At 47.2% G+C, this 27339-nt stretch overlaps 1 protein-coding gene across 1 annotated transcript; it reads left to right on the top strand.

The window, feature by feature from the left end:
• Positions 1-12613: 12613 nt before the first annotated feature.
• On the top strand, positions 12614-24430 carry CLDN1 (claudin 1). The gene is made up of 4 exons (XM_082055661.1): positions 12614-12933; positions 21141-21305; positions 21784-21868; positions 22356-24430. The coding sequence occupies exons 1-4, from the start codon at positions 12711-12713 to the stop codon at positions 22516-22518; spliced, it is 636 nt and encodes a 211-aa protein (XP_081911787.1). The 5' UTR covers positions 12614-12710; the 3' UTR covers positions 22519-24430.
• Positions 24431-27339: the final 2909 nt, after the last annotated feature.

Genomic DNA, 27339 nt, shown 5'->3' with positions numbered 1-27339 from the left:
GATGCTTTCTGATGAGTTTTCTGGCATGCAAGTGTCTATATAAGGCAAAAACAGCAATGATTCTCACTCCATGGCATTCTTTGAAAAGCGTAGAGTTGTGTTTCCAACAGTTCTGACCCATAGGGACAGGGCATCAGCCACACAGGTCTCACAAAGTGTAACGACTTTCATTAGCCACATACAGATTGCATTGATATGAGACAGGTACCGATAATATCCATCATCTTCCTATGCTTGTCTTGCACTATGTTAATTAACCTGTGGCTGCACCAGTTTTCAAAGCAAGGTACCTTGGCTAGTTGTTATTAGTAGTAACTCAGAAAAAGTGGTGTGGTGAGCTCAGAAAAAGCCTGAAAAATCTGAGAGCATCTTGCACAAAAAGAATTAAGTCATTAGAGGCAGCAAGAGCAGAGTTCTACAATAGCAGAGAATTAGCCAGGAAATGTATTATAGCCATATGGATCTCCCTGTCTTCTCATTCTGTCCTGCACCCAAATACAAGCCTCTTTCAGAGACAATAAGCCCAGCTGGAGAGAAAGGGGCTATTTTTCCTCATTCAGTGCATGGTAAAGGTGTGCTCGATAGAAGCACGACCAAGGTGGAAAGTTACTCACAGAGTAACGACAGACCTATAGCAATAGCCAGGGTGGTGTTTCCAAGCTTTTCTGATGGGCATATCATACTCTCTTCTTCCAGCTTAGCACATCATATGTTCATGCATGTCAGCCCAAGGAGAAAACTCCACTAACGGATGATGGCAGCACATACTGGTGCCAGTACTGCCTGCACTTTGCTCCATCTCTCCATAGCTGTCACGGCTGTCCTGGCACAGTCTTTTTTATTTTAGTGTGCCCAGCAGTTGATGTTGCTGTCCCAGCTCCATCCACCTCCCTGTGTTCACCCTCCCTGCAGGGCAGGGCAGGTGAGTGACCCTTCCTAGAGCAGGATGCCGGCACTTCCCTGGCCGTGAGTCACTGGGAGATGGGAAGTGGCTTCACACCAGCCATTTCCATCTAACTCAGGGCTCAGGAGTACCCTGGCCTCGACAGGAAAGCAGGTCAGGATCCTCCAGTTTTCCCTGGTGTAAGACTGCTCCAGAGCATGCAACATGATGAAGATGTTACATGATTTTCACCTGACAGAGAGGCCAATCCAATATGTGATCCTTGTTTTGGTCCATGTGTCTAAACAGTTCCATGGAAACTGCAGGAGTTATTAGAAAGAATCCAATATTCTTATTCAGTGGAAAGTGGTGAGGTACATATTTAATACTCTTTACTTAAAATAAGTCAGCATCTTTGTGAAGCAAAGTCTGTAGCCATTTCTCATCATACTCTGCTTTCCCGGCTTAGCACAACAGATGTCCACTCAGCTTCAAAAAAAAGTTCTCCCAAAATAATCTGCCAATGTGTTCTTGTATAGCCTAAAACCTGGCTGATGTGACTTAGCGTAGCTTTCAAATGGATCTGTAAGCCATACTACATATGCTAACTGCATCTTATTCTCTTGGCTAACTTAACACTTCCAGTACTTTGACACTAACAAAAGCATTAGGGTATCCTAATACTTAATCGTCAGAGCTCGGCCATGTAGGGCTCTTAAACTGTATGAGATCAATGCAGCATAAGTTCACTAATGTTCGCCTTATCACCTTGACTACATACACTCCCAGCTAGGAGACGAATGTACTACAGATCGATTGCTTTTATTACTTATTAACACAAGGTGCTCTGTGTTCTACATTAAAGACAAGCCATTTTATTGCAGAGAGTGATAGAAACTCATAGCTGGTTTTCATATGTCTACAAAACCATTCTTGTAGCAACACCCCCATGAAGTCACAGTCCATTGAGCAGGGAACAGTTGTGTCCTCCCTTTACTTCCACAGTGTCTAATATATGGTGTAACAGAGAGGGAAGTGGTGATGCTGTGCATTAATGCATGACATATGGACCCAACAGCAAGCAGGCAAGTAGTCAGTGAGGTGACTGTCATGTTCAGGGACAGGGGCTTGTCCAACAAGCAGGGCTCAAGAGCCAGATGTGATGGAGAGCTTCAGGAGAGATTTCTCTAAGAGTTCTTCTGCTGCCATGGGAGACTCCACAGGCTTGTCTGACCAACTTTTCCCACTCCTCCCTCCTGGCTGTACCCCCTCAATTTTCCTGCTTTATACACCACTGTCCATAGCCTCTGAGTGTCCTTATCTTCAGAGCAGTGCTCCCCAGCCCTGAGATGCATGAAATACATGTCAGCTGTAACGTACCCCTCCAGTTGTGCTCATATGGTCACAAAACCCTAGGAGTTAGCTTGGAAATCCCAAGGAAAACAGTAAGACTTCCACACAACTTGTGACTTTTCCAGCAGGCAATATAAAGGATTAAAAGAAAACAGGAAAGCAAAGGCATTTGCTATTAGAGGTGAGCTTAAAGGATTGGTAAGTAAAAATTGTGTGTGTGTGTTTCTGTATGTGTATATGGATACCATACACACAGGTATGATGCTTGCATGCACTCCTTTAAAACAGTTTTCACAATCCCTCCAACGTTATAGGTAATAAAATAAGCTTTTCAATACAGCTTATTCAGGCTCTCAAAGTACCCTGCAACCTCTCTTTAGTACAATAAATTTTGGTTTATAGCTGCCTATGAAATCCCACACCTGAGAAACACATGATCTCAATGATGTATTACTAACCCCATTTTAGAGCTGGGGAAATTGAGGCACTGACTAAGTGACTTAGATCGAGAGTAAGGAGTCACAGCCCCGCTCCTCTCTAGCACCGAGGTAGCAAAGCGATCTCTGCGTGGGTGTGGTAAGATCCTTATCAGCGAAAACATGTGTGACCACTTGGGTTTCCTGAAAGCAGCCACCGAGAACACACAGTGCCGTGGCTGCATACCAGCTTCATGCAGGCGTGTACAGGCAGAGGAGCTGGGCAGTGGATTAGACACACCTTTTCTCGGCATGTCACTAGTCCCAGTGAATAGTCCTCGTCCCCAAGCACCCCGAGGGCTGTTGATGCCCTGCCACATCCCGGCGGCGTCATCCTCATCCAAGCGTGCGTTTCCCAGTGTGAGCCTGGACTTCCCTGTGCCCTGATGCAAAGGTGATAAAAATGCGAGAGAAGCACAAGGTCTGTGCCACTAACAACCATCATGCTGGGAGGGGAGGGACAGCAGGATGAATATTTAACTCTTTCCACAGTACCAGAGAAAAGCAAAGGAAGAAAGGTCTCATGGTGGAAGTGGTTTGCATTGTGTCCGTGCTCCAGTGGCTGCTTCTCAGAAACTCAGCTCACCTGAGCCCAAGCCTTGTACGTGCGCTTCACCCTGCAGCCTCTCCTGGCTGAAATCCAGCCCCTCTTGTGACTCACTTCACAAGAAACATCCGCTTCAGGCCTCTGTGCCCCTTGCTCCTTTTCACCAACCTGCTTGTAAGAGAGTGATGAAAGGACCCTCTAGGAGAATCATTGAGGGGGGACTGAGGTAACTACTGGGTTAGAAATGCACGGTTTAGTAAAAGGATGTTTGATCTGATATGAAAAGGCAAGGAGGGCAAGACTTGAGGCTCAGAGAAAACAGTTGCTGCTGTGATTCACAGCCCATGAGCACGGGACAGTTTTGGGACCTGCTTAGGCATGTGTGGGTCAGGTTTGGGTACAGGATCTGCAAGGAGTTTCCCTGGAGAGCTCTGGGGCTGTGACCCTTAAAATCAGTGTCTGCCTACCTGCCCATCACCACACACTCACTGTCTCCTGTTTAGTACCCAGCATCCAGTGCATTAAACACTGCCCAGAGTGGATGTGTAGTGACCCCCAAGTCTGTTCCCCCAAAGGCACTGGACCTTCTGTGCACAGCCAGGCTCTGGCAAGGGGTAGAAGCCAACTTCAAACATCCCAAAGACTCCCACAAGGCCACCTCCTCGCTCCATCCGCCTCCCAGCATGGATAGGGACAGAGCAGGGATGCATCTGTCCCTGCCATTGAGCAAATGAGTCTGAGCAGAGCCCCTCATGGCTCACATACACCCCGTTACCCTCTGCCTTCACCTTGCAGCCAAGCTGTGCTGTAGGCTGGAGGGCAAAACCATGAAGGAAGAGGAGGGAGGAAGGGGAAGGACAGCTCCCTGAGGAACAGGGAGACATGGACAGAGCTGCAGTCCCAGTCCTGGGACAGGAGACAACCATGGGGGACTCCAGCCTCCAGTGCTTATCTCACCCAAGGCAAAATATAGGGAGTGGCTTCAGAGGCTTCCTCTCCTCTTCTCTCTCCTGCCCTGTCCTCTCCCCCACATCAGAGTCTTTCTGTTCACTAGGAGAGGACAGCACAGCATGACTTTTCCCTTTTTCTCATATTGTATTCCTATTCTGCCCTGACAGCTGTGGTTCATGCAGGGTTTGGTTTCCCTTACTGTTCTTTATGGAGATGTGCTGTTCCTCATCTGAGATCTCCCAAAGGAGACCAACCCCTGCTTCTGGCTTAGGCTTTGTTTATGCCTTCTTTGTCGACAGCACAGGGTGTGGGCTCACCCAAGTGCTCCCGCATCACCCATCAGCAAAGCCTCTGTGTACATCAGGCTCAAAGAAGAGTTTTCATGAGCAGAGACACATGGCTGTGAGAGAAACACCTCCAACCTCTGGCCTCCAGCCAGATAACTGCAGTTTAAACTCCCTGTAGTCATTGAAATATGACCTTGGGTTGCCAATGTGTTCTCCTAGTCCCAATGCTAAGGGGTGTGTTAGCAAGTCCAGGGGAGAAGTTCCTTCCCTCCTCCTCTGCCTTGCACATGCATGCACAAGCTCTGCACTTAGGAAAGGGTTTTCAAGAGTTTCATTCCCATGTAGGCACTAGAATAACTGGTCACATTTAAAGACTTCTTTAAATGTTTGACCCTGCTCCCCACTGGAAAATCCAGCCATGTGTGTCACAGCAGCAGCTACAGAGTGCTTCAGAAATACTTGGCTCTGATTTCACTGTCTTAAAGGGCACTGATGCACATTGGCTATCAATACTTACAAATCACATCCTACTGCTCCTGTGACTTTCTAGAGACAACTACTTGTTGAAAGATGGTTGTACGGCATCAGAATATCTGTGAGGAGGCTGAGAAATTGTTTACTGGTTCTGGCCTGTCATAAGATTTCCTACAGAACAGTAATCTGTGTATCCTGAATTGTTCCAATATTCAAGTACATCCTAAATAGATTAGGTTTTATGGATCCCCAGAGGAATTCCTAGTAATATATAAAAAGGACTAAGTTCAGCAACCCCAAAAAAGACCTGAAACTTAACCTCCTATCCTTTGCATTGCCCCTGAACAGTCTGATCTACATATCGTATAGCAGTTTATGGCAGAGCCTTTCTAGGAAGGATCCTAGGTCTCTTTATCTTCCCAGTACTGATCATCTGACAAGTCAGAAGGGCTGAGGAAATTGATGGAGGTTGTGGTCCAGGCACAAAAATGTGAGACATCACCATACCCTGGGATGGGAATCTCTGAGTAATCTCTGAAATGCTGAATACAGCTTGGGCTCTTCCTTGACATAAAGGTTGCCCTAAAACCACACTCATGGGTAATTGAGATTGATAGCTTAGATGCTCAATGAGTGAGCAACATAAATGGTGGTAACTCTGGCTTCTTAGAGGTAACTGTCTTCAGCATTGGCTTAACAGCAGTTTCTGTGGAGGACCTCAGTCATGAGGCATCTTCTCTTCTTCCTCCTTCTACCTGTTTGTTATAGCGTTGCAGTGCCCCCACCTTCCTTCATCTGATTTCAGGAAGAACAACCTGAGGTTCTCCCAAAGAGGAAAATTTTTCTGTGGTGATCCCGAAAGTCATTGGATTCTTACCAGTCTCAGGAAATTAATTCCATAACTAGGCCATCCAGTTCACACATGAGCACAGACCTCACCCATCACTGTGTCCTTTGCAGAGACTGGGTAAGACATCAGTAGAAATGTGATCTCTGCTGTAAGTGGTCAGTGGAGGATGGGGACCAAGACCTCGAAGGCATTAGGAACATCATGAGAGCAAACAGGGTGGCTGGATGCCAAAGATTAGGGGTTCACAGAGCCTATTTCCCAAAGGATTTGAGATATGTTTTCCTAACTGCACTTTGAAAACTATTCCATGGATGGTAACAGGGATGAATTTTATCTCATCAGGACCTTGGTGTACATCTCTCATGACTCATGCACTGAGTATCACACACACACACACACACACATTGATCTGCCTCCCTGGCCCTCTCAGTCAAGCCTGGGTCTCATTTATTGTCATTGCTTCTCTCCTGCCCTGGGACTCCAACACCAGAAGCTGCTGTGCTCCACCTGGCCCTAGTGGTACATGGTGGGGAAAGTGGCCACACTTCGTGATTGACCCTTCCAACAAGGCACACTCTCCACCTGTGACTTCACCATCGAGCTTCTTCCCTACATGCCCCACCACACCTGTCCCATGACACCACAACTCGTTTCATACCTGTTGAGAAAAACATTTGTTGATGATATGACATACAGCTACCTTCTATCAACAGCACGCAGAAGCAAGTGTAATAACTCCCTGCTTTTCCCATCATTACCTCTCTAGCACTGTGAAACCCATTGTTTCCATTAATTTGATTGTGTCTGAATTCTGTTTTCTATCTGGCCTCTAGTACAGAATGTCCAGTGAAAGAACAATCCCAAAATAGAAAAATCGGAAACAAAATAAATCCTATCACATGGGTCAAAACTCTTGGTCCTCATGGGATGGGTTTTGTGCCATGAAATCTCTATTCGAGCTTCCAGTATCACTTTAGAAAACAACACGTGAGCAGCCAAATGCAGGACAACCTTTATTCCTCAGCAGTTTGCTGTCTTGCATAGGCAAGCCCTGCAATCTGAGAGCTGTGGGTAATGACACACACAGTGCAGCTTTATACCTGCCAAAACCACTTGTTTACAGACGGAAATTATTTCAGTGTTTTGGGGCATTCTGTGAGACAGTCTCAGGCCTTGTGGTCATTTGTGGGTTGCTGATTCAGGAGGAGAGGAAAAACAAAGGCAACAGGTGAAAACCGAGAAGCCACGGAGGAGACAGGATCCCTTCAAGAGGTCTCATCAGAGAATGGTTTGGAAGAGAAACCAGGAGTCTGGCCATTCTCCAGCCTCGTGCAACTTCACTGTGCTACATACAAGCACATTTTAACTAGAGCCATATGAAATCCAACATGTGAAGCGTAGAGTGAAACTACTCTCAAAACTGTAGCTTTATTACAGCCAGTGAGGAAAAATAAATGTTTGAATGACTGCAAGAAAAGGGTTGATTATTAGCTTGGTTTATCTCCAATAGATTAGAAATTCCAGGTCAAGTCTGCTGACCAAACACAGAGAGTTTTATGGTGTTTCTGACCCCCAACATCTGAAAATGAGTGATTCATACAGCCCATTTTAAATCAAATTTTCACAATATATTCCCTGTGTGTAGTCAGTATCAAATAAGTCAAGTCAGTCCCTCTGAGTGATGCTGCCTCCATTAATCACAAATTCTGATTCCAAAGAGGAAATCCGAGCTTCCCTCCTGGAAATGGAGATTCCAATTTGGGTATGCAGGGAAAATCTCTGATTTTGGTGCTATTCACTATCCTGTTACCTTTTAGGCAATAAGAGTCATTTGGAGGTGGCCTTTTCCAACAACCTTTTTTAAGACTTTGTGGTGAATGGGAGTCTTGCAACAGTGAGCAGGTGATGAAGGGTTAAGCTTCCTGTGCGGCTGTTGTTCTCTGCAGCCCTGCAAACTGTGATCTTTGCCTGCTTCAGCTGTTACCATGGTCAAACACAACATCCACCCCTTACTGCAGACTGGGTTGTACACAATTCTGACTAATCCCAGGAAAGATTCGCAGCCATCTCAGATCCTCGTGACATCTAGGAAAGACATCTGGGAGCTGCCTGCAAAGCAGTGCTTGGAGCTAAGGTTCAGCAGGGGTGTTTCTCCTGGATGGATGAGGGAAGAGAGAGAAGAAAACGCAGCCTGCAGGTAAACAACAAAATAATTCTTAGGTTTTTCTAGACAATGTAAGCCAGAGCTAAATGCATGGTCCCACTGGTCTTCCCTTTTTCCCAGAAGCTTGGGGACATCAAATGAAGCAGCAAGCCATAGGGTTCAAAAGAAAACAAAGTAAACCTGCAAAACTCATTGCTGAAGGATGCTGCAGGTGCCAGAAGTTTCAAAAAACAAACTGCCAAATTTATAGAGGAAAAACCAAGTGAATAAAATCAAAGTTAAAAGTACAGGCACTGGTTCAGGATATATTCAGACATGGATCAGAGTGGGATGTAACACATTTTGGGGTAGTGTCACTATGGTCTTGTTTTATTCTCTGGCTCTGCAACTGCCTGCCACCAGTGGGCTCAGCTGGTGGTGTCTGGCCATCCTCATTTTCTGGTCCAGGTGTGGAGCTTGTGTTTTTGCCCTGAAACCAGAATCATGCAGCTGTGCACCTGCCAATACTTATAAAGGGAATGAGATGTTTCTCCCAATACATCAGTTTTAGGTCAAGGATTAATTCAGGGCAGGCTGGGGGCCAGCTTTAGGGAACGCCAGGACAGAAGATCACACACGACCTCATACTCTCCAAAGGCAAGCATTGCAGAGTGAGACCTGTGAGAAACACCTGAGAGGTGAAGAAACCAGGCTGCTCAATTGCAAGTCCTGACAAGCATTAAAGCTTGTTTTTGCCAGAAAAGGAAACGTATCGTTTACTACCCACAGAGCACAAATCTCTGCTGAGTATGGAGCTGAGGCTGCTTGCTGAGTAACAACATTCAAAGGAGTGATATGACCAAGGTGTTAAGCATTTGCTCAGTGCAGGAAGGACTGTTGCGTATGAGGACAATCTCTATGCACAATTAGAGGAATCTGTGTACCTGCAGACTAAAACAATCCCAGTTTGATTTCAGTAACTGTCTCCAGACATGTCTCTTCTCACATGATCTTGCTTTTGTAAATGGCAAAAAAATGAAGACTCACATGTTTATTGAGTCACTAAGGACTGTCAGTACTGGAGTACCTTTAGCCTGGAGAATACAGAGGAGATTGCGACACCTTGGATAAACCCAGGTCTTCCAGCTGAGTTTAAGGATCTGAAAGAATGGTATTTCCCCAAAAGTCATGTAGAAGGAAAGGTGAAAATAGAGTGAAAACTCTTTGGGACTTCCAGTGAAAAAAGTACCTTGGGCAGAGGAGGAAAACCAGTGATTATTGAGTAGGAAAAGGATTTATTTTGCCCATTGAAACAGCACAGAAAATCATTTAAAGAAAAGAAAGAAGATACTTCACATCTCAACAACAGGAAGGAAGTCCAGAAGAGGAGATTTGATGCTCTCAGGAATGGTGTAAAATTCTCAGTAAATTCCAGGGGGCTGAGAGCATTGATGAGTGATGAAGGGGAAAAGCAGAGTTTCAGTGTTTATCTTGCTCTGTAAATTCCTCGTGATGTCCACAGAAAGAGTTGCTAGGTTTTGAACTATTTCGTGAAACGTGAATAATAAGTATCAACTTCAAATTGACCCTGGAAAGCCAAATGTAAATTAGGTGTTCATGAAGCTGGGACTCTGCACACAAGGCGTTCACATGGGTTGTGAGGGTGGTTCAATGGTCAGGGAGACACAAGCAACTCATCTTCAAGCTCTCACTTCCACAAAGCAAGATGCAGGCACAGAACTTGTGCCTGGAAAGTGTGCAGAAAGGCACAGGGAAGATCCTGTGCTGCAGCCTACGTGGACTATGGAAGGTCAAAGAGCACATGGGTGTAGTTCAGTATTGCCTTTCATCAGCTTTGTTTGACCCAAGGCCACTCTGTCATGCATTCATCCAGTAACACTGCCCAGTACAGCATCCAGCAGGGTCAGAGGAGCACTGGGATGGCTGTACAGCCCCTGAGGAACACAGCACCCCTCTCCAGGCACCTGGAGACTGTGATCCCACAGCTCCCTCACAGAGTAAGACTGTATTTAGTCTAAGCTACATGGCCTTCTGGAAGGGGGATAAACTGAGGACACAGGGTGTCCTACTGTATGTCCAACTGTATGTCCTACTGCAGTCACATTCACACTATGGACAGATTTGGCACAAACTGGACCAAAGGTGCCACCAGGACACACGATAAGCTCAGCTTTTCCCAAGTACAGGCTGGGCATGGATTGCAGTCCTTCCAAGAGCCAGCAGCATGGTCAGAGCGCTACATCACACAGCACATGTCTGCTACATGCATCTCCTCAAGACCACACTTGATGTCCCTCCCAGTGCAAGTGCAGTCAGATCATTGCCACTCCTCCCTGTACTTTCCTAGAAGATTCAGTAGAAAGCCCAGGCCTTTCCCACACAAAACATCTCTTTTCCCTGCCCTGGCTGCTCGGAGCCTTTAGCCAAAAGATCTAAACCTGCTAAAGTGTCTTTGGAACTTGTACCCCTGTCCAGAGGTGACCTCAGCTGCAGGAGTCAGCAAGGAGCTGCCTGCTTTGTCTGGGGGTGGCAGGAGGGTCAGGAGAGGGGTGAGTCAGTTCAGCACACTGAAGCACCTGAGAACACTGCACATTCCTTTGCAGATGTACATTATCAGACTGATATGACTACCCAGACATCAGTGATCAAATCCAGACACTCCTAACCCTGCTCTCTTCAGGTTTACGTGGGTTTCTGTCCTGCCTCTTTCATCAGGCAAGGAATTGTGCCTGCCAGGGACCAGCTCAAATAGCCATGCTTATTTCTCTACTCCCTCTAGCAGAGTTCTTGATAAACATGCAGAGAGATGCATCTACTTTGTTGTCTCTGCATTGCCAAAGAAAACTTCACTGCTTTCCTCTTCTTCACTCCTAAATCTGTAAAACCGGGGCCCACAGAGATCCAGAAAAACACCATTTCTTCATCTCTCAGATTGACAGATCCCTAGTTCCTTTGCAAGTGAAAAAGGACACGACTGGAAAAGTTTGCTGCCAGGTAACTAGGATGGATTTCATCAGACCAGCGCTGCTGCCGGGACGTTGGGGACCAGCAGCCACAAGTGTTTTCAGAGCAAACCAGCCTTGCTTTGTCTCTGCCCAGTGTGGTGAGATTGCAGTTGCTTTTCTCCCCTTTGACCCCCCTCCCTGTCATTGCACAGGATGGATCAGGTAATCACGAGCCTGTTTGTTTATCTGTTTGCAAATCTCAGGAAGCAGCTCCAGCAAAATCTCCTAAATCATCAGAATGCAGCAAACCACAGTGTCTAAACAATACAATCCTATCCCTACCTCCAGCAGGACGTTTATCAGTAATTATCACCTATTTATCTCAGAGCCTGGGATTACAGCAGGTCCGGGCTGAACGCCCTCTCCATGCAGCCCATGGGGAAGGCAGGTGGCACCACCCAGATCATGCCCTGTGCTCCCCGGGCCCTCTGAAGGAGACAGTATTTCCTCACTCCGCCTATTCTGAGTCCGGATCTGTTAATATTCAAATATACACATAGGAGAAAGGGAAACTGTACTAACTGAACAAATACACGCCCAAGAAATAGGACGCTCCTTCCTGGTCTGTAATCCCCTTGTTCAATAAGCCTTAGTAAATCATTGAAGCATTCAAAAATTGAAATTTACCTTTTAGTAATTTCTTTTTAGAAATTTTTCCTTTCTCCCAGCAGTGCGAAAATGTACAGCACATCATCCTTATTAAAATAGTAGATTTTAAAGTTTGGATTTAGGGTCCTGGCAGCATTTGTACATGGATGACAAGTATTTGCTCAGCTGCCTCTTTGAAAGCCTTTTGAAATCATAATACCGATCATTTTTATGACTTCTCTATTGCGTTCTCTGCAGCAGTTTATTCCCGTGTGCGCTGCGTGCCCGGGGAACCGGGCAGTGATTCCGCCAGGTGGGAAATGTCCCCCTGTCCCTGCCTTGCAGTGGTGGCACTGGGGTGGGCTGGGGAAGGTGGGTCACACAGGCACCAGCAGGACAGGTGGGACCGGCAAGGCCCCATCTCCACCTTTCCCGTCCCATGCGCTGGCTCGGGGAGGTTGTCTCCACCGAAAAGGGACATTTATAACTCCGGCTGGTAAAGGACAGTAACAGGCAGCAAAATCCAAGGAAGGTGAGTGTGGGTTCATGCTCTCAGGGCCCCCAGCTCTAGAAGCGGGGAGACCCACAAGCACAAATAGAGCACGCTTTGGAGGTGCCAAAACCTCCGAGGTGCCAAAGCATCCCCTGGCACGCCCTTTGGGGGTGCAGAAAGGACAGTCCCACCAGCCGTTTCTCCAGAGACAGTAAGAAGGAGGAGGGTGCGCCCCAGGGGCTTTGGGTCGGGGCGAAACCTTGAAGGAGGGGGCCACCCCCGGGGGGCGGCATTTTGCTTCCTCCCTCACCCCGGGGGTATCGATGTCCCCCCCGACTCTGCGCCCCAGTGAGGAGCGGGTGGGTGGGGGCGAGAAGTGGCAGCAGCCAGGGCGGCTCCCCCGGTTCCACCGCGAAAGAAGGCGGGGCGGGGGGGCCGCGTCCCACCGCGGAAAACCCCGCGGGGCGGGGCCGCCAGGGGGCGCCCTTTGCGCGGCTTTAAAAGCTGCGCGGGGCGGCGCGCGGGCCGCAGTGGGGTGCGCGCAGCAGGTTGAGATCGCTCGCTCTCCTCGCAGCGACACTCCGCCCGCGCGGAGCAGCCCTTCCCCCCGCGCTCCCCCCGCCCCGACTCCGCGCAGACATGGCCAGCGGGGGACTACAGCTCTTGGGCTTCGTGCTGGCCTTCCTGGGCTGGATCGGCATCATCATCAGCACCGCCTTGCCCCAGTGGAAGATGGCATCCTACGCGGGGGACAACATCGTCACGGCCCAGGCGCTCTACGAGGGGCTGTGGATGTCGTGCGCCATGCAGAGCACGGGGCAGATCCAGTGCAAGGTGTACGACTCCCTGCTCAAGCTGGAGAGTAAGTCGAGGGTGGGGGAGTGCGGCTTTTGGGGTGTCCGTTCTGTTGGGGCTGGGGGTGTAAGTCCCGTCGGGGCTATCCTCTCTGTCCCAGTGCTTCTCCGGTCGGGGCTGAGGGTACCGTTTCCGTAGCGTTACCACCCCCCACGGCCGTGCCGGTCGTGTCGGGGCTCTGGCTGAAGTGCTGGAACTAGGGGTGCCAGTCCTGCCGCCCACCCCCACCCAGTGCCCCGTCCCGCTGGGGGTGCCGGTGCTGTCAGGTGTCGAGGTCTCCGTCCCGTTGGAGCTACGCCGCTTGTCTGTCTATTCGGGGTTGAAGTTGCAGGGCTCGGGGTCACCCTACTTTTTCGTGGCGCTTTATCCCGTCGGGGCTCGAATGGGTGTCTCTTGGGGGTTCCCCCCATGGCTCTCCCTGCCGCGGCTGAGGGTCACTCCGTTCGTGACTGTCTTTCGGGGTAACCGGGTCTCTGCGGCGCCTGCTGAAGCGCATCCCGCGGCGGTGCTGCCTCCCCGGGCGGGGGGGGCTCGGCGGAACAGCACCCGGGGGAGGGAGCCGGGGCCGTCCCACAGCCCCCTGCCCGCATGCCGGTTGCCTGTTGCCTTCAAAAACACGTCCCGGGAGGGGAAGAGTCAGACCCTCCACGTGTGTTCGGGAAAACGCCGTGATTGCGAGCAACAGCTTTTGGCTCTGGCTCAGCAGGAAGCAAAGTTGATCAGCGGTGCTGAAGTGGTCTTTTCGAGCACTTTTCATTTTCGGTTTGACTGTTTTGGTCTTTTGTTCTCTGGGAAAGTGGCTGCAACTCCCGTGGGGGTTTTCAGCAAACGGCTGGCAGGTGAGCTGGACTCCAGCCAAGGTAGCACTGCCTGTAGTTTTTAAGGCAGACAGTACATCAAGGTAATCTCTAGGTCTATTATGTTGTCCTGGGGCGGGAAAGCCATCTCTCGCATGCAGGAACTGCAGCCTGGCTTGCTGGGGTGTCAGTCGGAGCGGTCATGCTGAGCTGGAGCCCAGTAAGGGCTGTTTCTAGGGTGCTGGAGCATAAAACTTAGGCTGACACCCAAAGGGATAGTTTAAAAAAAAAAAATCCTTCCTCGCCTCATCCAGAGTCCAGTAGTGTCCTAGAACACCTTCATCCCTCTCCCTCTCTAATTAATAAAATAATTACCACCTTGGTCACCTTCTCGTTCCCAAAGGAATGGGCAGGCACCAGGGACCATTGGGAGTATCCTCAAGTTCGATTGCCGCCAACCCTTCCTGTGTGTCGCGCAGTGAAGCCGGACACCGCGGCCCCACCTTCGTTTCTATCAATCACTCCTGCTCTCTTGTCCCGAACACCCGTGGGCCCTGCAGCTCCCTTCAGGAGTGCGGTGCACGCAATTAGCACTAAGAGGGTGCAGGGCTGTGGATAATCGGGGCTGGGTTAAGCACACAGTCCGGGTGGTTTGCGTAGTAATTATGTGTAAACTCTGCTTCGAGCTTCTTATCTCGCACTGGGGGTGGGGGGCGAAGATGCCAGCAGGGCTGAGGAATCTCCAGCCACCCCCTGGATGGGTTGCGAAAGGTAAACTTGCCTCGGGGGCTGCGTGGTTGCGGCCCATTGTGCTGTAAATAAGATCTGCAGAATCAGATGCGGAGCCTGGCTTAAACAGACTCCAAAAAACCTGCCCGAGGACCTCCAGACCTGCCCCATTCATGGCTGAGTGCTGAAAACCAGCTGCTCCCCTCACCTTTGTCCTGCAAACAATAAAGGCTCTTCTCTTCCAGAGCTACGGGGGAGGGAGGTGTGAGGTGCCAGGGACCGAGGCTGAGCTATTAGTGGCCTTTTGTCCTCTTACTGAGCCCCTGGCCCTGCAGGGCATGCTCTCCTGAAAATTCCCAGGAAGCTCATGAAATATGGAAATCGCAGGGGATTTTTTTCCTCGTTGGGGAAGTCAGTGAGGGCTGGCTAAAGGGAGTCCTTGTTCTTTTGTACCCCGGCTTGCTTAGGTTGCACCTTTCCCACTTGAAAGCAGATCATGCCTAGGGATATACATCTTATCTGCTGTTTTCCCTGCCTGATCTCCCTTCAAGGTCTTACAGCCACATAGGCTTGGGCAAGGACCAGCAGTGCTGTTTTGGGTGGAGGTGTGATAAAAAAAACATTTATACCCAATTCAATGGCCGCACCCTGGGACAGGTGCAGTTTGTGCGCTAAGAGCTCCCCCACCGCATTCATTGATGTCATGGTGGAGGCGGTGCAGCTCTGTGGGCAGAAAGACTTCTCTTGCCTGGCTACACTTTTCCTGCCAGAGCTTCACATGACCTGAATGCTCTGAGCCACACGTCAGAGCCTCGTGCACTGATGGGATGGCTTTGTCCCCATAGAAAGAACTGAACTTCCTCACACCTGCAGTAATTCATGGTCGTGGGAATGCTGGACAGCTTAGCCAGGAAGCTTTTGCATAGCTGGTGCCATTCCTCTAGATGTGTCAGTGTTTGGCTGCTTGAACTGATGCTGCATGTCAGAGATGGGGTTGGCACAAGCTGATGACCACCGTTAGCCAACTGAGGGGCCTCCAGCTTTCCGTGTGGCCGCGCTGCTGGAGTGCACCCATGCTGGCACTTCTCCCGCAGCTGTGTTCAGCTGAGGGCTTAGGTCAGTGCTCCCATTCAGGCAACAGAAAGGCTGCCTTTTGCCAGCTTACGTGAAAAGCAGTGCGTGGCCACATGCAGACATAGAGGCAACAAAAGCCACCCTTGCAACAAGGCTTTGTTGCACGGCCTCAGCATTGTTCTTGTAGCCCTCCAGCATCGTCCATGGAGCTCAGCTGAGCTTTGTGCTCCTCCAGGGTCTCAGGGGGGTGGTCTTAGACAGCAGGAAGAAGGGTTCTTGGTACCTGTCTCTGGAAGCTTTCAGCCTCACCTAACCACATTCTCCAGTTCAGAGCAGAGGTTGTTCTGGGTACTGTCTAGACTGTTAGCTAAACATACTCAATGCCTTGTTTGGTTTTGGTGGGAGAGGTTCTGTGCTTGAGACAAGCTGAGACTCATCTACCACCTCATTACCAAACCTAGTACATGCACAATGAGCCTTTGTGCTCTAGCCTAGAAAATAAACAAGGGTTTGGATGCCCTCTGGTTCAAACAGCATCACTGAAATGTGAGATCTTCTCCTACAACTTTACCACCCTGGCTTGAGGAGCTGGGGAAGAGGATGGGTGGGGAGAAGGAAATGTTCATGCTCAAGTTACTGCTGCTCTGTTGTGATGGTGGGTGAGTTGGGAGGGTGGCCCAGGGAAGGACAAAGCTATGGCGTGAGGGACAAATGTGTCCAAATATTTTGTTGTCTCTTCATCTTTAGATCTGGAGTAAGCAGGTAGAACCTGCTGGTATCTGTACTTTCATGTGGGTTAAGGGTTAATTTACTCCCATGTTTCTCAATCCCTGGTCCTTCCTCATGAAAAATCATGATCAAGTGATAAAACAGTCTTGCTTGTTCTGCTCTTACAGAAGGTAGAGGGTTACTTGGAATGCCGCTGAGGCTGTTCCTGTGTGCTGGTGCCCTGTTGTGTCTGCAAGAGGGGATGGGAGTGTATTGCAACACACTGGCTTTATTGCTCTACAGGCAGCTTCTAAGTAGCTTTAGTAGCTGGTGTTACTATGTGTTACTAAATCTCTTGGTAAGGGAATTTCGAGGCTTTGTGGGAAAACAGGCTGCCCAGGTCTCTTCTGACCAGGAATCTGGAAAATTTTGGTCGTGTATGTTGCCTGTCTTACCAGCAAGCTTTCTCTGCTGCTTGAGTAACTGCAGGAGGGAACTGAAGCTTATTTGCTTTGGGGTAGGCAGAGTACAAGGCCACTGTCACCTACTGAACTTGTCTCTTTTGCACTGGACATGCAGTGAGGACTTCCCAGCCTTCCTGTTCTGGCAAAAACCGTGACACTGTTTGAGTCAGTGTCCTGCCTGGATTCCTCTGTACAGTCTTCCAGAGTTGTGGGGAGGTGCTTTGAAGGAGTCCAAACTGAAATATCTGATGGTCATGGGTGTGCAGGGTCCTCGCAGAGGATGATAGGGGGGCTGAAAGCCTCCAAGCCATTAGCAGGCTTTTGGGGTCAGCCAGAATGACTGCAAAGTGTGAGAGAAGTTTGCTGACTGTGATGCTGTTAATGCTTGCTCACATCTTTATTACCTTGCCTGCTGCACAAAAGTGACTTTCATGTGCAGGCAGGGTAGAACAGCAGCATCTCGGATCCTATTCCTTCGAGGAGGTAGATTCAGCTTTCATGGAAACCATGATGGGAAGGCTTTGAAGGCTTTAGAGGGTGTAACATGCTTCTTACACTACAGCGGTGTGTTTAACTCCTGGGCAACTTGCCTCGCGGACCTAAAAGGAAGGTTCACAGCATCTTTCACCTGTATTCTTTCACCACTTGGCTGCATGAACGCCCATGGGAAGGGAAGGAAAAGTCCATAGTTAAAATACAAACAAGGCAGTCAGTGAGTATCCCTATCAGAGTGAGCATCCACCCCTATCAGAATATAATCTGCACACAGAGCCATTACAGCAATTTTGCATTACAAACAGGCATTATAAAAATCCCATGGCACTTTCCCAACAGCTCTTCTATAATGTAGATGACATAAACAGAATAAATAAGGAAATGTGATAACGGAATAAATAAGCAAATGTGATGACAGAAAAATAACCTCAAACATGCTGGTGACGTCTTTATTTTTATATCTAAGCAGTTGCCAGAAATTGCTTCTGTGTCAGGTAATGATAATTGTGGGAAGGAAAGTCTTAATGTAGGTTTCAGATAAAAATGGCATCATGTAGTTTGTGTCCAAACCCACTAACAACAAGAAGTTGGAACTGTTCGTTAGCATGTTTTTTAAAACAGTGGGTTTCATTCTTTGAAACACGTGTGAGCTGCTGTGTCACTTTTATGGACTTGCACAGTATTATGGCTTGCAGAATTCACATTTGTTATTAACCATCCTCAGTAGTTTTAAGCCTCTGTTCTTCAGTACTTCCTTCTTTCTTGCTTTAGGCTTTGCAGGCCAGGTCTCTCATTACTAACCAGCAATAAAAAGGCTTGGCTTCTGAGTCAATAGTGGTTTCTATTGACAAAATACTGTTGCCATCTGACAGCTGTTGAGTTCCCGGCCAGTTTATCTTGCCTTGTATGGGACTGTTTTTTCCCCAAGGGCTCCTGAGACTGCCTGGGCTTTCCAACACCCGTGGTGCATAGCATGGGATGCTATAAGCGTTGCGCTACCTGTTCCTGTTGGGAGATAGCTGTGGCAGCAAGGAGTGTGGGGGAAATCCTGTATCTCTCCAATATGATAGGAGCTGTAAAGTTAAACTGCTGTAGAGCACTTCTGCTTGTTGTTGGTAGCCAGTCCTGTTTAGCAGGTTGAGACAATATTGTATCATTTGGGATTTTTTAAAGCACCTGGAAAGGCCCATGTGAACAATAGAGCTAATATTAAAATAGCTTTCTCAGCTTCTGGATGTGCAGCTTTCATTGACAAACGCAGTTGTTAATGTGTGCATAATAACTAAGAGCTTCTGCGATGATTAACTACACTCAGTGTACTGCAGGCGTTGCAAAAGTGGCAGGAAGACAACAGCTCTGTCTCCCAGTGTGTGTATGAGCCCAGGGCATCCAGGCTGGGTGGAGGCGAGAATCGTTGGCTAAGACAGTCATGTCACATTTGAACTTCTTGGGACAAAGGAACAATCTGTTCTGCAAATGTTCCAACCTGTTGTTCTGTCCTACTGTGAGCTTCCTAAATGCTTCTGTCCTCTTATGCCATGAGCTGTGCCTAAGGGGGCAGGGGTGAGGACACCAGGAGATGTCCCTCCAGGGTTTGCCCCTGAAAGGGGGTAGCCCTGGGAAATGCTCACAATGGTGCTTTTTGTTCAGCTGTTTCTGCAAAGCTGTTGTGGCCACGCATCCAGTTAATACTTGTACATATTGAGGCTTCAGCAAGTTTCATAGCTAGGTCTTCTGAGGTCACAGATACTGCTTCAAGCATCTTCCTCTGCTTGTAGTACTGTGTTTGAAGGTGAGAGGTCTCTTCTCACCCATATAATTAGTTTTCTAGTTGTTTGAGAACTTTTTCCTATTTTCACATTCACAAAAGAACTCTCTCAAAACCCTCTCCTATAAAGCAATTTCTTCTGCAGCAAAACTAAGCCAAACATACTGTAGACTTGATGAAACGATTTGGTACTTCTGCAGAAAATGTCCTTGCCTGTGCAAAGTATGAACTGGTGTTCAGCCATTGGCGTCTCCAGAGCTGCTGCTGTAATGCACAATTTAGCCTTAAACGTGTGGCAGCTGAGCTGGTTGCCTGGGTGGTAACCTGTCAGCTGAAGTAGTTCTGAAAGCTGGCATAACTGCTGTGAGCTAGAAACTATTTTTAGAGTGTGTCCTCCAATATTGGAGATTAATCTATTTTAAATGTTTTGATCCTGCTGTTGTGATTTATGCTAAAGCGATAAATCACTGTGTAAATGGGTTTCTGTAATCAATGCAGCAGAGTGGTTTTGATTAATACCTGGGCAGTGTGGAGGTGTGTCACCTTTCCCCTTTGAAGGAAGTGAGAATTTACATTTAGCCAAGCTGAACTTGGGGGCTTTCCCAAGAAAGCAAAGACTGTTCTTACAAAAATGTCACTTCCTATTTCTTTGAACATCACCTTTTTATTGTATTGCTTTTAACTGGTTTCACAATCTATTTACAGAACAACAAGTTTGTGTGTAGAGACACATCCAGATCTGTGTTAAAGCAGAACTAGAGCCCAGTAGCCTGTTGTTGGTGTTGGTCACAAGAATTTCCCTGTGCAAGCTGTGTCCTCGGGCAAAGTGCAGTAAAGAATCTCAGAGGATGGGTGTGTGGCTGTGCTACCCCTGGGATGGTATGAGAGTGTGTTTTGTAGCACAGGCTCTGAGGGGTTCACCAGACCAATGCTGCCTGAGGAGTTTGCAGGTGCCCTGTTGTAGGCTTAACTTAAATCTTGCAGCTGCAGTTGTCCAAGCTTGAAGTGCTTTGCAGAGTTCTAGCAGAATGCAGGCAGTGGGCTTTCTGAGCTCCAGACTTGGGGTGACACTTTGTGAAAACTGTGTGTGTGTCACTGCTAGACAACCTTCTGTGTCAGGGGACACTTCTGCCTCGGTTACAGCATGCTCCAGGGAATTTGTTCCTTTGATTAAGCAGCCCTGTTTGTTCCCAGATCTTAACAGGACTGTGTATTAAAATCAGTGTTGTTCAAACAAACCTGATTTACCAAGCAATAAAGCTCAGGCTCTTACTTCACTGCTATTCAGGTGTTTTATCACCTTGAGGTTTTCTATCAGTAATGATTTAATTTATAACATAATTTCCTTTTCTCCTTTGATATCAAGAAAATATTAATTCAGTCACTCATGTACATAGGGTTACTATGATTGCCTTCAGATGAATCAGCAACATAAAGCCAAATCTTGGGTAAAGTATATTGTCCAGTCTTACTGAGAACGCAGGCAAATACAACCATTGCCTGTGGGAGGCATCACCCCATGCTCCAATTCTCCAAAAGCACAAGAGATTCTTAAAACATTTGAATACCTTTTGAGTCAAATAAGCTACCGATTGTAGGCAGGGGGAAAGAAAATGTTGTTTTAATTTGGCTGGGAAAATGCTGTTGCTGTTGCAACTGTATTTTTGTACCCTCTGGGACTCAAACTGAGGATTTAACTCAAATATCTGAGGTATTTGTATAAGAGACAGGTTTTCTAAGTGTTGAGCAATAAAGGGGCCTTGCTGTCTGCTGTGGGACTATTCATATGTATGGTGCTATTCATATTAAAACATGTGCCTAAATGCTTTGTTAAGGTAGAGCCTAAATCTGAATACTTCTTTTGATAAACAGATGTACCCTTCCAATTGGAATTCAAATGATCAAGGAACAAAAGATGTCTGAAGCCAATTCCCAGGTCATTTCCTGCAAAGAGCTGCATGCCCTTGTTTGCTATGCATTTTAGAAGAGGCTGAGAGTCCTCTGATCCTGATACATGACTGTTCTAGAGCTTAAAGCTAAAAAGGAATGTCTTGCTTGGTTGTATCCTGTGTAACACAGAGCACAATGTTTTGACATATGGTTATTGAGACCAGTAATTTGAATTTCTATTTGTATATGGAGTTTTCTTTGTGGTAACTCAAATCCTAATGTCTTCTAGGCACGCTGCAGGCTACTCGGGCTTTGATGGTGGCTGCAATCGTTGTGGGCCTGCTCGCTATATTTGTTGCTATGATTGGTATGAAATGCATGAAGTGCATGGAAGATGACCAGACGAAAAAGATGCGGATGGCTGTCTTTGGTGGGGTGATGTTCATCGTTGCAGGTTGGTAACATACAGATAAGTTTAATATTAAATGTGCAATTTCCTAAATGGCGTTTATCTTGCATAGGATGTGAGAGGCCAGGGGAGGTCTTACTGTCGTTGCTCCAAAAGCATTTTGGGCTGGGAATTCCTTAGAGGACTTTCCCTCAGACAGACAGAAGCTACTGTGCCATCAAATAGGTTTCTTGGCACTAGGATTATGCTTCCTATAGGGACTGTGTGCCTTCCATCTGTTAGTGTGACCTGTAACCCTGCTTTAGTGAAAGGCTGTCAGCAGTCTTGCTTTTGGTGCAATGTAACTGTGGGTGACCTCAAATCCGTTCCTTATTTCTCTCCAAATGAGCACTAAATAACAGCTCAGATCTTCTCAGGGTAGCAGCATCTCAACATTACTGCAGATGCTGGTTCTGCTACACTTACTTTGCAGTGATTTTCATGTTTTTCTTAAGTCATGACCTTGTGTTCCCTTCATGCGCAGGTTTGGCAGCGCTGGTAGCCACATCATGGTATGGCAACAGAGTGGCTCGGGCCTTCTATGACCCTTACACCCCTGTCAACACCAGGTACTGACCCATTTGATGTAACACTATAGCATGACAAGTGCTTGCAGGGCTTGGTTTTGAGTAGCTGGGGCTCAAAAGAAAGAAGGGAATTTCCTGAGCTAGCTGGGTTGGCTTCAAACTGCAGAAAAAGCCTTAGGACCATCATCCATGTAGCGCTTAAGTATTGGCTTTGTTTTAAGGCAGCATCACTGTAGAGACCCAGCTGCTGTGACTTCTGTGTTTTTCTTCCACTAAATGCCTATGGTCTGGTTTGCACAGAGCGTGGCCCTCCTGCAGCTGTGCAGGGTGAGCTCAAAACCTGGACTAACCCAGTGTGCAAAGCTCTGAGCTTTGAGGGTCAGCAGAGTCTTAGATGTCCCAAACTGCTGCCTTGCAGGAAGCCAATTCCATCCCAGTTTCAGCTCCCTTCTGCTTTGTGTGGAAATTCTAACGCTGTAATCCAGAAGCAGAACTTTTTGTATTCACTTTCTTCCTTCTTTCTCCTCAGATATGAGTTTGGATCAGCTCTCTTCATTGGATGGGCAGCTGCCTCTCTGACCCTGCTGGGGGGAGCCTTCCTCTGCTGCTCCTGTCCACGGAGAGAAACTTCATATCCAGCCACCCGAGGCTATCCAAAAAATGCCTCCTCCACAGGGAAGGATTACGTATAATGAAACAACGAAGAGGAGCCACCGGCACTAGTAGTGAAAGCATTTTGGAGAGGACACTACAATACCACTGTCCTGACCAGAGTTCAGACTCTAGGTTCTGCCTTCCTCTTCTCCCAAAAATGTGTATATTTTTTTAATCCTCTTTGCTACTGGACATAACTTCTCCTTTCTCTCCCAGCCCATGGAGGAAGGCTAGCCTAGGTTCATAGGTATTGCCACTGGAAAGACAAAACCTCCAAGCTTGGGTTAAGCTTAGTGTTTGGGAGTAAAAGGGAAAAATGATACTGTTTTTTTTTTAGATGGATGTTGGTGCTTTTTTTTAGTTGTTTTTTTTAAAAAAATAGGTTGTAACAATTCGGTCCCATATCCCATTAAGTTAGAGCCCAGTGTGGTGTGTGTAGAAATTAAAGGAACATATAGAATATACAAAGTGATGAAACCAATAGCTTAAGGGGAAACATAATTTTAGGGAAAAGACTTTACATGTAGGAATGCTTGAAGAGACCTAAAATGCTCTTGTACTGTCTTATTGGCATCTTCAGCACCCTCCTTTCTGTGCAGATTGGCTTGGCAAAGGGTCAATCACAATCAAATTGCTGTTATTTAAACTGAAATCTGGAACTGCCCACTCACATGTGGTTGGCTGGCAGAAGATGCAGTGTAAGTTGGCTTAGCTGTATGTTGTCACTGTTTGACAAGACCTTGGAGGCTGATCGTGTCTGAGCCCAAGGCTGGAAAATTCTAGCTACAGAGGTTAGGAAACTCTCAAAGCAACTGCAGGTTTCCCTGGTGCCAGGGAAGACCCAAGGAAAAATGATTGCCTTCTGGTTTTGCTGGGTGTCTGGTGGGGCTGTTGTTGCTGTTTCTTAGACACTGAGTGCTGCCAGTGATTTGTTTCTCCATGTTCCCACCCTTGTACCTAACTGAGCTTGAAGATTTATCCCTTTGTGTGTGTTACAGGCCACTTTTTAACAAAATCTCCTATTTCCTTGAGTCTTTCTCATCTGGGCTTAGTTACCAATCTGTTTGCCTCATGCAGATAAATGTGTTAAACCAAACTGAATGCACTGCTGCTCCCTGATGTTTCCCCAAGGATACCTCACATGCAGCCATTTGATCCTGTCTTTTTTCTTGTAAACACTTTCAGTGATGATATGAAGGCAAATTCCAAAGAAACTGACCCAAAGGCTATGGCATTTTCTTTTAATCCAAACTCAACAAAGAGGAAGAAACTAGCATTTTAAAGATAAAGCCATCCTTGCATATTAAGTCATATCTTAAGCAAAAAAATAAAAGGGGAGGGGAATCATGCAGCTCAGAGGTTTCCACCCTTTAATCTGAAACACCCAGTCAGTCACTTGATGTTTGACTAACACTAGCTGAGGTTGGCTGGAGTGGTCTCGTAATTCCTAGAAGAATTGTACCAGTTCTCCAAAGATCAAGCTTGCTTTTCTACAGAAGGAAACTTGTTGCTTCTGACCAGGCTTTGTAAATGTGTATGTGTTCAGAGACACCAGATTTTTTTTCTTCTGTAGAAAGGGAGAGGCTCTGGGGCTGAGCTATGTACAACCATGGCAGTGGTGGCTTGTATAAGCATTATACCTCTGTTTGACCCAACTCTTTGCGACATAAACCAAAGTTACTAAAAGAAACCGAGCAGAGCATTTGCTTCAGGCTTGAGCTGATGTTGGCCTGTACTTGCAGCTGGGTCATGTGGCTTCCATTTCTCCATGGGGAACTGCCCGTGAACAGCAGCTGCCTCATGAGACCTTGTCTTAGGAGGTGGCAGCTCAGGTCACATTAAAGAGCTACTGAAGTCTGTGCTTTTGTATTTGCATTAACCCTGAGCCAGGGAGCAGACACTTACATTGGGAACTTGTATAAAGTGTTAAAACAATTTCAATAAATGGACTTTTTTTAAGGAAAATAAGACTGTAGCACTTCATTTCTTGTGGTTTTGGTTTTTGTTTTTGGTTTTTTTTTGAGCAAAACTTGGAGAGTGTGCTAGGAAGACAGCACTGGGGCTTGGGCTTTTGGGAGCCTGCCTGCCAGGATGGAGCTTGTTTAGCTGTGTGTATCTACAGCAGACATAGGTGGGGACAGATCTTCAGCAGTGAGTCAGGCAGCTGTGGCCTCTGGCAGAAACTCACCCAGTAATCTGCTACGATTGCAGGCTGGGAACCAGAAGGTCTGCTCCTCGGCAAGGCTGCACCCTGGGTGGAGCAGGAAGGGGCAGGGGGAAAGCAAAGGGCTCCCTGGCAGGGGAGGGGAGCTGGAGGAATGGGGAAGGGATGGGGTGTGGAGCCAAGGCGCTCCCAGGAGAGATGCTCTGTGTTTCGGCAGTGCTTTGCACTCTGTAGCTTTATCTGGGGTAGGGTATGTGCAGGCTGTACAAGATGTTCTGCCTCCAGAGCAGGAAGAGACCTGCCAGTTTATGTATCTCATAAAAACTCCTACATGCAATTCCTTGACATTCCTGGTTTAACAGAATCATGAAGAGATGGGCTCTGGAAGAATCTGTCTTACTCTGAAGCCCCCACCAGGAGGGTATTGTGCTTTTCCCAGGTGTGACAATGAGCACAACTCATCAGGTGTACATTTTTCCAGGCCAGGTAGGAAATGGTTCCACCTGGGGATGGCTGCTTCTAACCTGTGCTCCCCAAGGGTAGCAAGGATCTGTTTCCCTTGCTTCTACCTGGCCTGGAAACCTCTTTCCATCCACTAAGGCTCAAGTACATCTGATGAGAGGCACACTTTATTTAAAACATTTTCTTGAACTCAAAGAGCTGCCTCTTCTATGCCCTCTCTCTCCAAGGGCTGTTTGCTTTTGTAATTACAAACAAAAAGAATAGAGCTAATTAGGCCTTGTAAAGCTGGCAGAGCAAAACAGCCAGGCATGTGGCTGGCTGAGTGAGCTTGCAGTGCCTGGAGCAGACTGGTTGCCTTGGCATAGTTTGGGATCTATGGTCATTCTTATTCCAACCTGTCAATTAGTCAAGGATTTCCACTGAGATTAATTTTTTCCCATGTTTTCATGCTTACTCCCTCCCCAAGGACTTTTGCATGTGCCATTCTGAAGTTCCCTGGGCAGAACAACAGGAAAGCAAAGCGGTCTATAAAATAAACAGTAGGTCTATAAAATAAACAGCTGCTGGCAAAAATAGGCTACTGCAGGGGACACAGGTCTGTGTGAGACTGGCACAGAGGAGACCGCCAGAGGCTACCTTGTTGATTTGCTATACTTTTAATGTGACAAAACTCACAGCCAAACTTACATTTGTAAATGGCTTTTTGGCAGTATGACTGCAAAACCAAGGATGAAGTTTGGGGGTAAATGTAATTTCATATAGCTTGTGATCCTCATTCCTGTCCAGTGTGACAAGAGAGAGAGTATCTCTTGGAGGGCTGATGTTTCAAGAGATGACCCTGACCCTGCTTGGGAGGGAGCTTTCCAACCCTTTTCCCCTGGCTTTCATGCATGATCACGCAATTCCATTTGGCCATGTTTTCTACAGCTCTTCGGCCACCTCTGCTGTAGGTTGTATAGAAAAGGAGTAGCATGAGTTGAAAGTTGGGGGAGAATTTCCCACTGGATTTCAATCCTTGCATGTGACACATTCTGCTGTTAAAGCCATCTTGCAGTGAAATGATGGCATTTGTCTGTACAGACAATGGGAACTTTGACTGCTTCTTGGCATCTTCTTCCACACCATATTTATTATTCATATGGTGCCAGAGCTGTGTATACCGTGCAGGGAACTTCACTGTCAGTGGGAACTACATGCTCATTTATATTACTCAGAAATTTCAAGGAAATAAGAGAGCTCAAGATGTTTTTAGAATAGCATCAGCCTGTTGGATTTCTTGGCTTCTCCCACTCAATTTTAAGAAACTCTGTGATAATGCTTTTATCAGATTCAGCTTCTGATTTACACACGAACTTCTTAAAATAATTCTGCCTTTGTTTTCTGTACTGCTCTGAGCACACAGATATAGTGTAGAAGCACTGGAAACGCTCTGACAATGGAGATCCCAGAAATGACCAATAGAGCTGGTGACAAGGAATGTTTGAAATATTCATGCAAGCCCAGAATTTTTTTATGTAAGGCAGAAGAAATAATGGCATTATCGTGGGAAAGAAAATGCAGCACTTCTGCTTAAGAGCAAACCCCAGAAGTGCCAGTAACTTCCAGAAGTTGCTCAAATGTAGCAGATGTACAAATCTGGGTAAGTCAACCAGACTGAAAGAGCTCAAGCCTTTCTCCTGAGCGTGGAGACACATGGAATAACTCTGGGCCAGCCAGTCAATTGGCAGTGATGTAAAATTGTAGCAGTGTTTTCGCAAAGGATACCTAAAATATGCCACCAGTAGCAGCATCTTCTTCCAGGATCTTACAGCAGTGTCCAGCTGAAATGCATCCTACAGGGTCAGCTCTGTTTGCAGTGGCAGGGTTGCAGTCAAATCTTGCAATGTACACGGCCAAACATAGTCCTGCCAGCAAGTAGCACCCAAGTGCGTGTTTATGCCACAAGGATTTCTCCTGCATGGTTTTTGCTCACCACCTTAGCACCCACCTTCTGGCAGAGGAGATGGCTGGTGTCACACAGAGCAGAGCTAGGATTGCTTATCACAGACCTGATGCAGGTGCACCCATTTTTCAGAGGGTGCTGCAGTTTACCACACCAACCACAGACTCACAATAACCATGTGTTTCAGCCCATGCTTTGCATCCAACTGGACAACTAACCTGGACTTTCTAAACTGACCCTTTGATTGCAACACAAATAGTGTTGCAAGGATTTCCTCATTGTCCCCCTTTA

This window comes from Streptopelia decaocto (assembly GCF_964273445.1).
Source record: "Streptopelia decaocto genome assembly, chromosome: 6".
Taxonomy (NCBI): domain Eukaryota; kingdom Metazoa; phylum Chordata; class Aves; order Columbiformes; family Columbidae; genus Streptopelia; species Streptopelia decaocto.
Note: the sequence above shows the minus strand (reverse complement) of the source record. Positions and strands in the feature narration are given on the sequence as shown.